Consider the following 17,451-nt stretch of genomic DNA (forward strand, 5'->3'; position numbering starts at 1 on the left):
ACAGGTAGGTGGGCAAAAATAAAATCAGTAGTGGATAAATTGCTACTGGCCAAATTTTTTGTATTCCAGGAATGCAAAAACTGAGTTTTTCTGCAGCTCGCTGTGATGTTAACCTTCTGTGGAAGTTTTCTGCCGGCACTAGAGAAAGAGGATAGAGCAGGCATCAGGCCCATGAAGAAGAGTCATGCATATGGACAGTTGAGGGTATGAGTAAGGGGAAGTGCACACAAGCCTTCAAAGAATGAGCATAAATCTGTAGAAGAATATCAGGGAACACTCATCTTCTTTTCTAAGTATCTCAAGTGTTTGTCTTTATGTTGAATTTTTTATTTTTTTGGTATCATGTGCTTTTCTTTCTGGCCTGTGATTTATTGTCAGTCTGACTATCTTGTTGTACTATATAATGACTAGAAATGTTTCAGCCCTTTGTAACCTCCTGTTTTGCCTGCCATTTTATTTCTCTGTCTTTTGATCCTAATAGTTAAAGTTCTTTTTGGTTGATTTCCAGCTGCTGAGCATTGCTGGTATGTGTTACAACAGAGTGGCATGTAGAATCTCTGAAATTATAAATCTCTGATTTATTATATGATTAATTCCTTAATGAACCCATTTGATATTTATAATGTGTGCCTATGATACACTGGCCCTAAACCACTTGTTTCCAAAGCAGAAAACGTATGTCAACTGGTATCTCAATGTCTTTTATTTCTTCCCTTTATCATCCCACTCTCTTCACTGTCACAATATTTCTCTACTCCCTTCATTAGTTCTCAGTTTTCATGTTTGGTTCTTGATTCACTCTTGATTCACTTTTTGGCTTCTCTGGCTCACAGCCAGTCGTCCTCCTATCTCCCGGATTGTTCTGCCCAAGTCATTGGCTCCTTTTCTTTTCACACTGTCTGTGTAATGTTCTACATGGTGGGATCTTTGCTTATTTCTTTTATCTTGTTTTTTCCCTCTGTACTCATGCTTTCAGAGAACTTATTCACTCTTATATATTAATTTATTACTCTTACATGGATTATGATACAATTATGTCTTGAATCTATACTTCTTTCCATATATCCTGTCCCATATTTTCCACCTGGTATCTCATTACTATCTTAAACTCTAATTGCTTAATATAAACATGATAATCTATTTTCTCCACCTTTGTAAATTCCATGTCCAACTACCCTCTTTTAAAAAATGAATCCACGATTGTCCTACTCATGCACACATCTTGGTGTCACCTTTGACTTGCATCTTTCATGTTCACATCAACTTTAATCAGTCACTAGATTCTTTGGGTTTTTACTTCTCAATATTTCTTCTGTATCAGTACTGTTGTGGATAAACTATGTAGTCCTCATCAGCAGCATGGCTTCCCAGATCTGCTTTATTTCATCATTGTCTTTTCCTTGCTTCCATTGCTTCTTTCCTCCAACTGCCCTATCACAGTAATGGATAGAGTATCTTCCTTAATAATTAGCCTCATCATCAATTCCTTACACACTCTCTGTCATTGACTTCCTGTAATTATTTAATGTCTTGAATATCTGAGATTAGTTCTCAATGTCAGGCAGAAACTAATCTGTACCAGTCTTTCTTCTGTTTTCTGAAACAATGTCTATAAAATAGACAATCTGCATGCTTCACCGTTAACCCAGTGAATACCAAAGTTATGTATTTTTAATATTTTACTATTTGATTGAGATGACATTTTAGATCCCATGTTCATGTATTGTAATATTTACCATGTCTTAAAAGTACTTTGGCCACCTCATGTGAAGAGTTGACTCACTGGAAAAGACCCTGATGTTGGGAGGGATTGAGGGCAGGAGGAGAAGGGGACGACAGAGGATGAGATGGTTGGATGGTATCACCAACTCAATGGACATGGGTTTGAGTAGACTCTGGGAGTTGGTGATGGACAGGGAGGACTGACATGCTGCGATTCATGGGGTCGCAAAGAGTCGGACATGACTGAGCGACTGAACTGAACTGAAAAGTATACACAGTGTTATATTTGCTATGCTGTCTTTTCTAATCATTGGAATTACCTTTCCCCACTCTTCTCATATTTTAGAGGGTCTATTCCACTTCTGTGACCTACATCACACAATCCCTGATGTATATTTATATATGTGTTTGATAAAGATTGACTTTGTACAACATTGGTCTTTCATGAGACCTAGTGTATAGAAAATTGGAGAAGGAAATGGCAACCCACTTCAGTGTTCTTGCCTGGAGAATCCCAGTGATGGGGGAGCCCGGTGGAATGCCGTCTATGGGGTTGTGCAGAGTCGGACACAGCTGAAGTGGCTTAGCAGCAGCAGCAGCAGTATATAGAAAGCAAATTCATTTTAAATTAACAAAATGAATAAGTGAGAAAATAAGAATGGGAATAGAACATCATTAAGACTTCAGTCTTGAATAACCATTTGACTTTATTATATGCCTAAACTGCCTCTTTTTTTTTCACTTGTACAGTCAAAGTGGAAGTCATAACTAAAGAATTTTAATATGCCAAATGAAAAAGACAGTTTGGAGAAAATTATATTTTCCTTAGCAGCTGGTATTGCACAATTTGGCTTCCTTGTCTCAGCAGATCAATACATATTTGCTCCTGGATGGACCCAGCTGCTCTTGCTTTCTTCCTACTTGCCTCACTTTTAACCATAAAGGCAAGAGAAATATCCACTGTTAGGGAAAACTTAACTTTTTAAATGTGAGAAATAGAAATTTATGGCTTTGGATTATTGGGATGGCAGTAGTGAAAGGGTCACAACCTGATGAGAGCACTAAGCTTCTTCCTGTAACCTTAGGCTCTCTGGTTAATACCTCCCTTGAGAAGTAAAAATATTTGGGAAATATTCCTAATTTATTGGGTGCAAGTGTAGGCATAAATAAGGTCTAGTTTAATTATTAATAATTTAGAATAGTGAAGGGTTCAGAATATCAGAAATAATTATCTATACTTAATAGCCACTTAGGGCTTTCCAGGTGACGCTAGTGGTAAAGAACCCACCTGTCAATGCAGGAGACATAAGACACTTGGGTTCAATCCCTGGGTATGGAAGATCCCCTGGAGGAGGGCATGGCAACCCATTCCAGAATTCTTACCTGGAGAATCCCATGGACAGAGGAGTCTGGTGTACCTCAGTCCATAGGATTGCAGAGTCAGAACTGACTGAAACAGCTGATCACACACGCATATGTGTGAGGTTATGAGGTAGGTATGTTTAAACACATGTCGTTTATTTCTCACAACAACCTACAAGGGAGGTGTTATTATCTCAATGAGAAATAGTGAGAAAACTGAATTTCAGATAAAGTAACTTTGTCATGCTCACACAGCAGATTTGCAACTGAGCTTCAACTAAAATATAGAAGACTAGTGCCAAAGCCCAAGCTATTAACTATTCCACTATAATGCATGAAAGGAAATCTGTGAATTTTTGCATTTTTGGACTGAAGAAATTAAGAGATGAATGAAAATGATTACTGGACCTTTGAATATGAACATATAGCTATGTGATAAATCCACCACATAGAAGAACCATACCTTTGAAAATAACAATACTGTGACCCTAACAGCAGATGCTGCCCAGGCAGAGAACCCTCCTGGGATGGTAGAATATAAAGAAAACATACATGGGGAGAATTTTATGTGCTTGTTATCTATTGTCCTGTACACCTTTTCCTGCTTAGTATATGATAGACTCCTCAAGTCATAATTAGAGTTGAATATTTTACTGTGAATTAAATGTATATATCATTGTGCAGTGTGAAGGCAACCTGCTATTCATTACCAAGTGTGGTTTTCACAGAAACTCTGTGAGCCTAACTGGGCAGGTAATAGAACCATCTGCCTTCCTTAACGGAGAAGGCACTGGCACCCCACTCCAGCACTCTTGCCTGGAAAATCCCATGGATGAAGGAGCCTGGTGGGCTGCGGTTCATGGGGTCGCTAAGAGTCGGACACGACTGAGCGACTTCACTTTCACTTTTCACTTTCATGCATTGGAGAAGGAAATGGCAACCCACTCCAGTGTTCTTGCCGGGAGAATCCCAGGGACGGGGGAGCCTGGTGGGCTGCCGCCTATGGGGTTACACAGAGTCGGACATGACTGAAGCGACTTAGTAGCAGCAGCAGCAGCAGCAGCAGCAGCAGCAGCAGCCTTCCTTAAATGCTACCCAATGTTGCAAAGTCAGGAGCAGCCCTGAATCAGTGAATTAAAGATGAGAGGGTGATGTTCTCCTTAACTGACCTGGGTTCTCAGAATTAGAGTCTATGGTATTTCACACTCTCTGAACCCTGATGTGTTCTCTCTGTTCTCCTCTTGCTGCTGCTTTTTTTTTTTTTGTTATTGTGCATATCTTTTCTAATTTCTCCTCTATCCAATCTTTAAGATATTTTACATATTTTAAATTCATTCTTTCTCCCTAATTTGTTTTTCTATGTACCCGTAAACTTTTGGAAAACAGGTTGAGTGCTGGCTCTTGGTTTGGAGATTAATGCTAGCTAATCCCCAACAAGAAATGTATTGGTAAAGCTATAGGTGCCTTCTCATTGGAAGTCTAATGGTCTTGTCTCTCTAGGTTTTTAAGTAAGAAACTTTCCCTTAAGTGTATTTAAACTATTGAAAAAGATGATGGGGAGAATCAAGAAGATTGATGGCATGACTTTAATAAGCCTTGGGTTATTAATGCCTATGTGCTCAGTTGCTCAGTCATGTCTGACTCTTTGTGACCCTATGCACTTTTGCCTGCCAGACTTCTCTGTCCATGGGATTTCCCAGTCAAGAATACTAAAGTGGGTTGCCATTTCCTCTTCCAGGGGATCTTCCCAACCCAAGGATCGAACCTGGGTCTCCTGCATCTCCTGCATTGGCAGGCAGATTCTTTACTATTGAACCACCCATAACCTCTCAATCGAGAACTATCTTTTGACTTTCTATGTGTCTGGGTATATACCATGAACTATATACGTGTGAATAATGGTGCTTGTTTGTGTGCTGAATCACTTCAGTCTTGTCCAACTCTTTGCAACCCTGTAGACTGTAGCATGCCATGCTCCTCTGTCCATGGGATTCTCCAGACAATAATACTGGAGTGGGTTTCCATGACCTCTTCCAGGGGATCTTCTCGACCCAGGAATCGAACTTGTGTCTTGTTTCTCCTGCATTGCAGGCAGACTCTACCCACTGAACCACCTGGGTAGCCTGTGAATAATGGTAGTTAATATTAAAGAGCATTTTCATATTATAATTCAAGATATTTCCCAAACTTTGTATATATCTTCCTTCTCTCGCAGTAATTCTTCTAGAGCCAGATCAGTATTTATGCCCTTGGAGCAGCTTACCCACCTGGTGTTGCCGACACGTAGGTATCTTCTCTATTTGAATCTCTAGAACACATCTCCCTCGCCACCCCCCCGCCAAATCATCAAATATCTCACTATTCAATTGACATATTGTATTCTGCATTAGACAATATTTATTATGTTCGTAGTTCATAGTTTTTTTTCCAACTGTTTTCTCAAGTATTTGATTTACAAGTGTTAGCAAAAGACTCACTATGAAGGTTAAAGTCAATAAAAGCTATAATAATTAATTGGGATTTTAATGGACTTCCCTGGTGGTTCAGAGGGGAAAGCATCTGCCTACCATGAAGGAGACCGGGGTTCAGTCCCTGGGCCGGGAAGATCCCCTGGAGAAGGAAATGTCAACCCACTCTGGTACTCTTGCCTGGAAAATCCCATGGATGGAGGAGCCTGGTAGGCTACAGTTCATGGGGTCACAAAGAGTTGGACATGATTGAGAGACTTCACTTTAATTATCCTTTCAGAATAATAAAATCTAGGAAGACCAAAAGAATAGCCTCCTTGGAAACGTCATCTTAATTGTTTTACAGTTGTAATGACCAGTTACATAACCAGAAAAATATGAAGAAACAGAGCACAAACATAACAGGAATGAATAACCACTTTCCCAATATAATTTGCAATTGTACTAGTCAAATAATCTTTAACTGTTTTTAGGCAATATTTATTTATTATTGGGTAGATACATAATTTAATGTTAATAATAGATAGTGTATGAGTACCTCTTGTTAGTTTTGATTTTCACAAAGAAAAATTGTTTTCTTTTTGTTAACTTGATTTTCTCTTGAGTCTGTCTTTCTAGAATAAGAGTCAAGAGACCTAGGTTTTGGTTTCCAGTTCTTCCAGTTATGTGAACCTGGATGTGGCCTCGTGTTTTTCATGTGAATGATAACCATCTTGGACAAAATGGCCCATACATAATTCCCTGACAGCTTTTCATCCCATCACACTGAGAACATGTGCTTTTCATCACCAAAACCTTGTACCTTCCCAATAATTACTGAGCCTCTTGCCTTCCCCCATCCTGTGCCTCTACTCCCTTCCTCTGTATGTCTGCCCCATCAGTCTCATCCCCTGGGGACTCCTCCAACCTGATGAGCAGCAGAAAGTGGTTGTTCCCTGCACCCTGCTCCAAGCCTCAGGTTTCTGGTAACAGAAAGTGTGCACCTTGAGACTATGGACCATTTGATTCGGATATGATAGTGTAGTCAATATATGTAGATGAGAATAGAAAGGCATTCACGCCAATGATGCTGACCCAGAATTGGAGTCAGACTATAGTGAGAGACTCCGTCAGTTGGGCAGTCTATGATGAATGAGGGCATCAGTCAGATGGCCCTTTGAGTGAGAAGGTCTGGAGTTGTACCTCAAAAAATGAAAGATATCAGTATACCTGTTCTACTGCATTTCATTAAGTCCTAAAATAATTAACCTCTAGCAGGTGTTTTCAGGGACTGCTCTTTCTACAAGGAGTGATTGAGATGGGTGTCTGGACACAGAGAAACACACCATTGTCTGCTTACCCTCTCCCTCACATATAAATACTACATATATTAAAGAACTAACTCTCCAGTGTCACACTTTGTATATTATGATTTAATATCAAGAAGGAATCTCATCTGCCCTCCTATAATGGGACTTATTAGTGTTTGATATTTCTCATATTTTATAATCATAAATCAGAAATATAAAATACAAATTGCCTTGAAGATAAAATACCTGAATAGATTTCAAAGTAAAATTAAGCAGGATAATATCAGCTACTGGAATAGGTTATCATGCAGGTGATACTGAATACTTTAAAGCATAGGGGTCTATCAGTGAACATAAGAGATGACATTAAGACAAAGCTGAGACACCGATGAATTACTACTTAGTATCTCGACTATTCCAAGTGCTGACTTCTATACCTTCACATGTATGAACGAAAAATGCTTTCAGGATATTTTACATCATCTGTGGCTGCTTTAGATATATACCGTAGCAGAAACTGCAGAAATTCCCCAAAAACACATTTATTAGGTCTGGAGAAAGCCTTTCACACCTGCTGCTGTAGGCTCCATTATGAAAGCCTCATTGAGTTTTGAGTCCAGTTTAGGGATTTTGTAGTCATGAAAAATTATGTGGAAACTAGAGGCACCCAGAATAGCCATGGACATGATAAAATGTGATGGAAACAGTGGTTTTTTTATTTCTTATTGAAGTCCACATACTTCCCCTGTTTTACTATACTTGTGGGATCTCCAGTTTTACATACGACATTCTCTTTATTTAGTCTCAATCTATAGCTTATCCTGAGATGAGGATAAGAGACAGGAGACTATCAATTCATGTCTCATGTAACTTTCAATCCAGGTGACAATCGACCAATCAATCATGTTTTCCTCTCATGACTACTTTTTGTCAGTGAATTGTGAGAACAGTGGATTATGAGAATATATATAAAACCATGACAGAATATTTTGGAAATAAGGAATAGTCAATATCAGAAGTGAATTAAAAAAATCTTTACTTATTGGCTATGTGAGATCTTAGTTCCAGCACGTGGGATCTTTGGTGCATTATGTGGGATCTTTTGTTGAGGTGCATGGACTCTATACTGTGACTGCAGAGCACTGGCTCAGTTGCTCCGAGGTATGTGGGATCTTAGTTCCCCAAGCAGGGGTCAAACCCCTGTTCCCTGCATGGCAAGGTGTATTCCCAACCAGAGGACCACCAGGGAAGTCCCCAGAAGTGATTTAAACAGCTGATGAATGGCATGGACACTCATGAATCTTTTGTACTTGCCTACACTGTTAATTTATGAACAGAATGTTGAAGTGAGAGTATTTGTGATGATAGATTTGAAGGACATTGCAGCTCAAACATTGTGATGATACTATGTTGATTGTTATCTTTTTGTTTGTATATTTGAGGAAGCGGATAATTACATACTTTTCATTCATTACAAGAACATTGAAAAATCGGAAATTATCATCTCCACAATCACAGTTTCCTCCTCATTTTCATAGTTATCAGTATTTCAGCGGCAGCCCTGTTGGCTGGATCGATGGATGGAGGGAATCACTCGGTGGTGTCTGAGTTTGTGTTTCTGGGCCTCACTCACTCATGGGGGATCCAGCTGCTCCTCCTGGTCTTTTCCTCTGTGCTCTATGCGGCAAGCATGACTGGGAACATCCTCATTGTGTTTTCTGTGACCACCGATCCTCACTTACATTCCCCCATGTACTTCCTACTGGCCAACCTCTCCTTCATTGACTTGGGAGCCTGCTCTGTCACTTCTCCCAAGATGATCTGTGACCTTTTCAGAAAGCGTAAAGTCATTTCCTCTGGAGGCTGCATTGCTCAGATCTTCTTCATCCATGTCATTGGTGGGGTGGAGATGGTGCTGCTCATTGCCATGGCCTTTGACAGATATGTTGCCATATGTAAGCCTCTCCACTATCTGAGCATCATGAGCCCAAGGATGTGCATTTTGTTTTTGGCTGCTGCCTGGGCCCTCGGTGTCAGCCACTCACTGTTCCAACTAGCATTTATTGTTAATTTGCCCTTCTGTGGCCCTAATGTATTGGACAGCTTTTACTGTGATCTCCCTCGGCTCCTCAGACTGGCCTGTACAGATACTTACAGACTTCAGTTCATGGTCACTGTCAATAGTGGGTTTATCTGTGTTAGTTCCTTCTTTATACTCCTCATCTCCTACATCTTCATCCTGTTAACTGTTTGGAAACGCTCCTCAGGTGGTTTATCCAAGGCCCTCTCCACTTTGTCAGCTCACATCACTGTGGTTATTTTGTTCTTTGGTCCAACCATGTTTGTCTATACATGGCCACACCCCAATTCCCAAATGGACAAGTTTCTTGCTCTTTCTGATGCTGTTCTCACTCCTTTTTTAAATCCAGTCATCTACACATTCAGGAATAAAGAGATGAAGTTAGCAATGAAGAGAGCTTTCAGACCATTTGTGATTTTTAGAAAGATTTCATAAATAATGTTAAAAGGATTTTATCCTGATCATTATGTTACCTGTATCTGAAATTAACTTTTTCTAGTTCATTAGCTCATAAGTAGAGTGTTACCACACTCTGTTAGATTAATTCTCTTCCCTAAAGAGAATAAACATTTAGACAAGTAAAGCCTTAATTCAAAATTTATGTTAATTTATATGAGATCACATGCATATGTTCTAATTATATCATCTAATTAATTATTTCTTTCTAGCTAGTTTCTTTACTTCTCTTTTCTTTCAAGATTTTAAACTGATAATTGTTTCAATTTGTCCATATATTTACCCATAATCTACATCTAGAAGTAACCAGGATGCTAATTATTCCATTGATAATCTCCACATTTACCAAGAATGGGTCTTTTTCTCATTCCTTTGGTGAGTTGGAAAATACTCACATTTCATCCAAGTCCTTCAGGTTTATTATATCAAGTATCTCTTTATAATTTTGAGGATATAGATATCTTCTTCAGCAGGAAAATTTTCTGTTCAGATTCTCCATCAACAAGTTACCAAGTATCTGACTCCAGACTAAGGAAATGCCAGTCCCTCTGGCCTCATTGTCTTCTGCTTTCTGCCTCTTTCTCGCTACTTTCTCTTAATCACCAATATTTTTTTTATTGGTGACATAAACCCTGTTGGGAAGATTTTTGAAAGCCTAAACAAATGACACTACTGGTTTCCTATTGTTCACATATATGTATATTCATGAACCAATTATTCATTCTTTTATCTGTCTCCTAAAACTATTCATTTCTTTTTATATACAGCATTGTATTTATTCTGTATCTGGAATTGTTTCTAAGAACACATTGAAGCACCCCAAGATGTATGGCCTGGAGGAGATATAATTAGAGAGAGATATGAATCAAATATTTTCAATGCAAATTTATAGAACTTTTTGTAGTGCACTGTAAAAATCCAGCGTGAGTTTCCAGTGCTTGCCAAATGTCATAAGTCCAGTATAGCCAATTTTTTCCATTTGTGTGCTGTGTGCTAAGTCACTTAGTTGTGCCCAACTCTTTGTGACCCCATGGACTGTATAGCCTGCCGGGCTCCTCTGTTCATGGGATTCTCCAGGCAAGAATACTGGAGTGGATTGCCATGCCCTCCTCCAGGGGATCTTCTTGACCCAGGGATTGAACCCACGTTTCTTAAGTCCTGCATTGGCAGACAGGTTCTTTACCACTAGAACCATGTGGGAAGCCCCAACATCCAGTCCAGATTCCTTCAAATCTGCTCTGTACACAGGGACCCAAGTGATAGTCATAAATATCTAGTCTGTTCATGTCATCCTCCTTGGAGGAAGATTTTAAATTTTCCTTGTCTTCTCATTCTCCTAGAAACAGTATCCCACTACTTATTTCAGCCTTATCCTATATAAATCTCCCCTCATTTTCTCTCAATGTATTTCCAGGTTTCACTTCCAGTGCTCACTCTGGCCTCAAGGGGAAGCACAGATTGTTCCCCCTTCAGGGATCTTTTGTCTTCCATTCATAGTCAACATCTATTTATCATTTAGATTTTAGTTCCAGTTCCTTCTTCAGGAAATCTTTACTGACTTTGTTGCTTACATCAATTCCTTCTATTACAACATGACAGTGTAATTTTTATGTTTGCAATTTTGCATTTCTTTCTGTGGTTGTTTAACTAATATCTGCCTCTGCCTCTAGTATATAAAACCTCAAGATGGGGGAACTATCAATCATTTGCACTGGGCACACTTCTGGCAATGGGGTAGTCAATAAATATTAGGATAAGTAAATGAATTAATTTTATGCATCCTTTTGAATACTTTTAGTGTATTAAAATTTCTCTCTATATGATGTTTTATTTCTTTGTGTGTGTGTTTTCTTTTAATAACTTTGAAGGTTTATGCTGAGTTTTAATTACTCATTATATATAACATAGGTGATGCTGTGACTTCATGTTACCTCAAAGATAGTACCCATTGACTCCTCACTGTGGGCTTTTGTGCCTCAGATTGTAAAGAATCTACCTGCAATGCCAGAGACCCAGGTTCAATCACTGGGTTGGAAAGAAGGAAATGGAGAAGGAAATGGCTTCTCACTATAGTAGAAATTAGTATACATGCCTTTCATCTTTTACCCACCCCCCTATCCGTTTCCCCTTCATCACTCAATTTTATTTGATTTCTTAATTCTTAGTTCTTTTAATCATTACCCCTATACTTTAAAATAATAATTAATCACCCTTAAAGTAATTTTGAATCCCTCCTACTATGAAAGATAAAGAAATCAGAATATTTCAGTAGAAATATTTTTGTTTTTAATTTTTGTTACTAATATAATTATTCTTTTTTAAAATATATTTTCCAGTTTTATTACTATATAACTGACATGTAACTAATTACTCTTCATACTGTCATAGTTTGTGACATTTGTATTCTGTTCTTTAACCATAGTCCCCAGGATTCCCAGGACTGTTTAATATTAAACTTCTTAATTTACTATTACCATATCTGTTCATTTTTTGAATAGTGAAGTTTAGTCTCTATTTTATTCAGTAAGGCCTCATGAGAACTCTGTTTCCTAAGCTTTCTTTTTTTTTTTTTTTAAGTTTCTTTATTTTGTGCACACGAGGTTTGATAACCAGTTGGATTTGCCTTGATGTGACCCATGCAATATTCCCCCCCTCCCTGGTTTCTGATAAGCCATTTAGTCTGTAAATTCAATGTTTCTTTTGTTTTGGAGAAGTGTTCTTTTGCTTTATTTTAAATAATTTCTATAATAAACATGAACTCTTTAAGAAACACTAATTTTTAATTTCTTGGATATTATTTTAATCTAAATTTTCTTTAATTCTTTTAAACTCTATTCTTTTTAGAATATTTAAGCTCCCACTTTTTTCTTCTGTTAGTGATCTTCATTTCTTTCACACTTTCATTTTGTTATTTACTTTTTGAAATTTCCAGTTTATTTTTCATCACTTCATACTTTCTGTCATTTATTTAATTTGACTCAATTTTCTAAATGTCATTTCAGAAAGAAGATATCTTTACATTTTCATTGAAAATTTACTTATAATTTTCACTAGTTCATGGCATAACCTTCTATTATGTGTTTGCTGTATATCTTATGTCATTTTCCCTTTTCTTTCTTATTGAAGTATATTCATACAGGTCATCATTATTTTATAATAGAATCATTATGCTATGAAATATAATTTTTATCATCATTAATGTATTAATATACTAGATATTTGAAAGGATATCATGAAGGAGGAGGTGGGAGTGATTGTGATATATGATAGAAGGCAATTGAGTTTTGGAATGTTGTTTTCAAAATACCTCTCATTTGTTAGTATGACTCAAGCCTGGGCTGCTGGTCTAACTACTGACTCAGAGTGGTCATATTTGTTAATATTTATCATATATCTTATGATTTGTCTGTTTCTTCTCATTATATAATGGCAATTGTCAATGTCTGGATGCTTTCCCCCACTTCTTGCCATGCTATACACATGGCCTAACTATTTCAAAGGTGCTGTATCTGTATCTTTCTCTTTAAGTTCCATTACCCCATCACTTTCTAATGTGAGGGTTCACACATTCTGATACTGCTGTTCAAAGTGACAATCACTGGTTTTATTCTCAACATAGCTACCTCTTTTTGAGATTACTGAACTTCCTGACTAATTCAAGATCTTTAGAGGCATGCATTTTCTTTTGGTGTTCATTCTTGTCCTATTTCAATTTTTATGGCATGTGGTTTTACTTTACATGTCATGCCTTGGAATTGTAGGTAGATTTCCTGGTTTTTGTAAGAATGGAGTTCACATTTATATTTCATCTCATTATTTAAAGAAAGAGAGGGAGAAGCATCTCAAGACTGGAATCTTAGACTGAAACTCTGAATTTATTTACATAATTGAGGTTGACCTACAGTTTTATCTGTTATGCATGCCTAAAATTTGGATTCAAGATCCTGTGCTTCATGAATGTGTTGGGTAATATCGACTTTTTTATAATTTAAGAAAGAAAGAGAAGAAAAATTAAGAAAGTCCTAACTTCATATATAGCTCAAGCTTATAATATCTATATAGTATCAATAATTTTTCTGAGATTATGTGGTAACAGTTATATCTACTTCACAATATGGTTCTGGGGCTTCAATAGAATATGTATTAAAGTATTATTTTTGAAGTCAATTTAAATCTCATTTCCTTATATATTCTCTTCACTTTCTTTTTCATGGAATATTGTGTGGTTTTATTGCTGTGTAATATTCTTCGTACTTAATATATTCTGTGTTTAAGTTGAATATTATTGTGGTGATCAACATTTTAAAGGACAAATTAAAATGTTACTCTGGAATTCAACTTTAACCATCATAAAGTAAATATTTAAAGTAGCTTTAAAAGATGGTCAGTACTTGTTTGTCATAAGAAACCTGAAGGTCTCATTTCTCGTCATTAACAGCTTCTCTGCTTGGCTACAGTGGGAAATCAAAACGACCATAGGTGATAATTCCCAGATCTCTGCAGCACCACTTGGTCACTAACCCCTGGGGTTGTAATTAGCTGTTGCTCTGACTGTTTATATAACTATTTTTGTGTGTCTGTAATGATACTGCATAGGATCTGGTTGATTTTGGGAGAACTATATCTATGTGACTTCTTAATGATGCTGTTCTCTTAGTACCCTTGACAAAACAGGTAGGTGGGAAGGACAAAAATAAAATCCATAGTGAGAAAACTACTGAGCCAAGGTTCTTGTTCCAGGAATGCAAAAACTGAGTTTTCCTCAGCTTGTGGTGATGTTAACCTTCTCTGTGGCAGTTTTCTGCTGGCGCTAGAGAAGGAGAGTGGATCGGGAATTAGGCTCATGAAGAAGACTCACGTGTATGGACAGTTAGGGTATGAGTAAGAGGAAGTACACAGCAACACTTCAAAGAATGATAATAAAGCCATACAAGAATACCATGGAAGACTCAATTTATTGTATGACTACAAGTTTCCCAAGTGATGGTCCTCATTTTAAAATATTTATTTTTTTGGTCTCATGTGCTTTTCTTTCTGGCCTGTGGTTTATGGTCAGGCTTGACTGTCTGGTGGTACTGTCCAATGACCAGAAACCTTTTACACCTTTGTAACCTCCTTCTTCACTTGCCATTTCACTTCTCAGCCCTTTTCACCCTAATAGTTAAAGTGTTTTTTTGGTTGATTTCAAGCTGCTGAGCATTGCTGGTGTGTGTTAAAACAGAGTAGTTTGTAAGTTCTCTGCAATCTTTGTTATCCAGCCCCTAATGGGTACCTTTCATTAACTCTATCTTAAACAACTCTACCTCATCTATTCTATTGTTCACACCTTAATGAAACCATTTGATGTTTATAATGTGTACCTATGATATACCAGGCTGAAATCACCCAGTTGCAAAGTAGAAACTTATGTCAGATGATATCTCAGTTTTCTTATATTACTTCTCTTTTTATCATCCCCCTTTCTTCACTGTTATAGCATTTCTCTACTCCCTCCTTTTGTTCTGTTTTCATCCTTCGTTCTTGATTCACTGTTGCGTTTTGGCTTCTCTGGCTCACAGCTAATTGTCCTCCTGTCTCCTTGACTGTTCTGCCTAACTCATTGGCTCCTTTGCTTCCTTCAGACTGTCAGTGTGATGTTCTACATGGTGGGATCTTTGCTTTATTTCCTTTTTATTTTTTTCCTCTATACTCTTTCCCTCAAAAAATGTACTCACTCTTATACATACATTTATTACACTTACATGGATTACTATGCAGTTATGTCTTGAATCTATGCTTCTTTCCATGTATCCTGTCTGACATTTCCACCTGGACATCTCACTAACAGCATTTTTTGACTCTCTCCTTTTGCTCTCTGTTTTCATCCTTTGTTCTTGATTCACTGTTTTGGCTTCTCTGGCTCACAGCCAGTTGTCCTCCTCTCTCCATGACTGTTCTGCCTAACTCATTGGCTCCTTTGCTTCCTTTCACACTGTCAGTGTGGCTTGCTTAATGTAAATGTCACTTGCTTAATGTAAATGTGATAATCTCTTTTCTCCATCATCACAAATCCATGTCCAACTATCTTCTTTTTAAAAATGAATCCATGACTATTCTATTCATGCATACATCTTGGTGTCATCTTTGACTTCTCTCTCTTTCATGTTCACATCAACTTTAATCAGTCACCAATTCCTTTGGGTTTTTACTTCCCAGTATTTCTGTCTTCTGTATTTATATTCGTATAGATAAAAGTATAGTCCTGATGCTTCTCCATGGCCTCCCTGATCTGTTTATTTCATCATTTTCTTAAGGGATTCCCTACTTCCATTGTTTTTTTTTTTTTTTGTTTGTTTTGTTTTGTTTTTACCTCCAATTGACCTATTCCAGTTATGGTTGGAGTATTTTCCCTAATGACTGACCTAATCATCTGTTCCTTGCTCCCAATCCTTCATTGTCTCCCTACTTAATAATTCTTAAATAGATTAGTTCTCAGTGTCAGGCAGAAACTAATCTTTACCAGTTTTCTCCTCTTCTCCAAAGCAACATTTATGCTGTAGACAAACTGCATGCTTCACTGTTAACTCAATGAATACCAAACTTACCTGCTTTTAATATTTTGTTGTTGTTGTTCAGTTGCTAAGTTGTGTTTGACTCTTGCCACCCTATGTACTATAGCATATCAAGCTTCCCTGTCCTTTAGTATCTCCTGGAGTTTGCTCAAATCCATGTCCATTGAGTTGGTGATGCTATCTAACCATCTCATTGTCTGCCACCCTCTTCTTTTGACTTCAATCTTTCAGCATCAAGGTCTTTTTCAGTGAGTCATCTCTGAATCAAGTGATCAAAGTATTGGAGCTTCAGCATCAGTCCTTCCAATGAATATCCAGGGTTGATTTCCTTTAGGATTGACTGGTTTGATCTTGCAATCCAAGGGACCATCTTCTTTAAATGAAATTTTAGTTCCTATGTTTGTGTATTATAATATTTACCATCTCTAAAGCTATACACAAATGTCACATTTGCTGTGCTGCCTTTTCTCATCACTGTAGTTACTTTCCCCACTCTTCTCATATATTAGAGAATCTGTTCATGTCTGTGACCTCCTCACACAATGATGTATATTTATATACATACTAGATAAGGATCGAAGTTGTACAACATTGGCCTTTCTTGAGACCTGGCACATAGAAAGCAAATCCATTTTAAATTAGCAAATAAATAAGTGAGAAATTAAGAATGAGAATAGAATATAAGACTTTGGTCTTAAGTAAGCATCTGACTTTATAATGCACCTAAACGACCTATGTTTTCTCAAATTGCATAGTTAAATTGGAGGTCAAAACTAAAGAATTCAATATGCCTGTTGAAAAAGGCAGTTTGGAGAATATTGTATTCTCCTGAACAACTGGTACTGTATAGTTTGGCTTCCTTGCCTCCGCTCAATACATATCTGCTTTGTATAGACACAGACTTTAGAAATCCCTCAAAGCACCTGCCCTTCTTCTTTCTTCCTTCTGACTCACTTTTATCCTTAAACATTAAAGAAATAGCCAGTATTGTCTGAAGCGGTCAGGAAAAATTTAACTTTTTTAATGTGAGGAATTGAAATTTATGACTTTGGATTATGGGGATGGCAGTAGTGAAAGGGTCACAGCCTGAGCAGAGCACTGAGCTTCTTCCTGCATCCTTCGGGCTAACATTGGTTAACATCTCGCCTGGAAAGTACAGTTATTTGGGAAATATACTTAAGTGATTGAGTACAAGTGTAGACATAAAAATTTATAAAACAAGGTCTGGGTTCAATACGTTAGAATAATGAATGATTCAGATACTCGGTAATGTTGTCGATCCTTGAAAGCCACGATGTGACTAGTCCTTACTATACAATAAGTACTATTTATCGTGTCATACTGTGTGCTAGGTACTGAGGCAGGTATGTTTACATACATATATCATTTACATCCCACAACACCCTGCTAGGGAGGTATTACTATCTCTATGCTAATAATGACAAAACTGAAGCTCAGAGAGGTCAGATAACTTTATCATTCTCACACAGCAAGTGAGCAGCTGAGCCTCAATGAAAGAAAAA

At 37.5% G+C, this 17,451-nt stretch overlaps 1 protein-coding gene across 1 annotated transcript; it reads left to right on the top strand.

Moving 5' to 3' along the window:
• Positions 1-8,408: 8,408 nt before the first annotated feature.
• Positions 8,409-9,356, top strand: LOC122705198 (olfactory receptor 4F3/4F16/4F29-like). The gene has a single exon (XM_043920433.1). The coding sequence runs from the start codon at positions 8,418-8,420 to the stop codon at positions 9,354-9,356; it is 939 nt and encodes a 312-aa protein (XP_043776368.1). The 5' UTR covers positions 8,409-8,417.
• The last annotated feature ends 8,095 nt before the right edge of the window (positions 9,357-17,451 follow it).

This window comes from Cervus elaphus, chromosome 12 (genome assembly GCF_910594005.1).
Source record: "Cervus elaphus chromosome 12, mCerEla1.1, whole genome shotgun sequence".
NCBI classification, from domain to species: Eukaryota; Metazoa; Chordata; class Mammalia; order Artiodactyla; family Cervidae; genus Cervus; species Cervus elaphus.

Excerpts from the sequence above, each read along its gene's own strand:
- LOC122705198 (XM_043920433.1), top strand. The coding sequence starts at position 8,418 with ATGGATGGAGGGAATCACTCGGTGGTGTCTGAGTTTGTGTTTCTGGGC.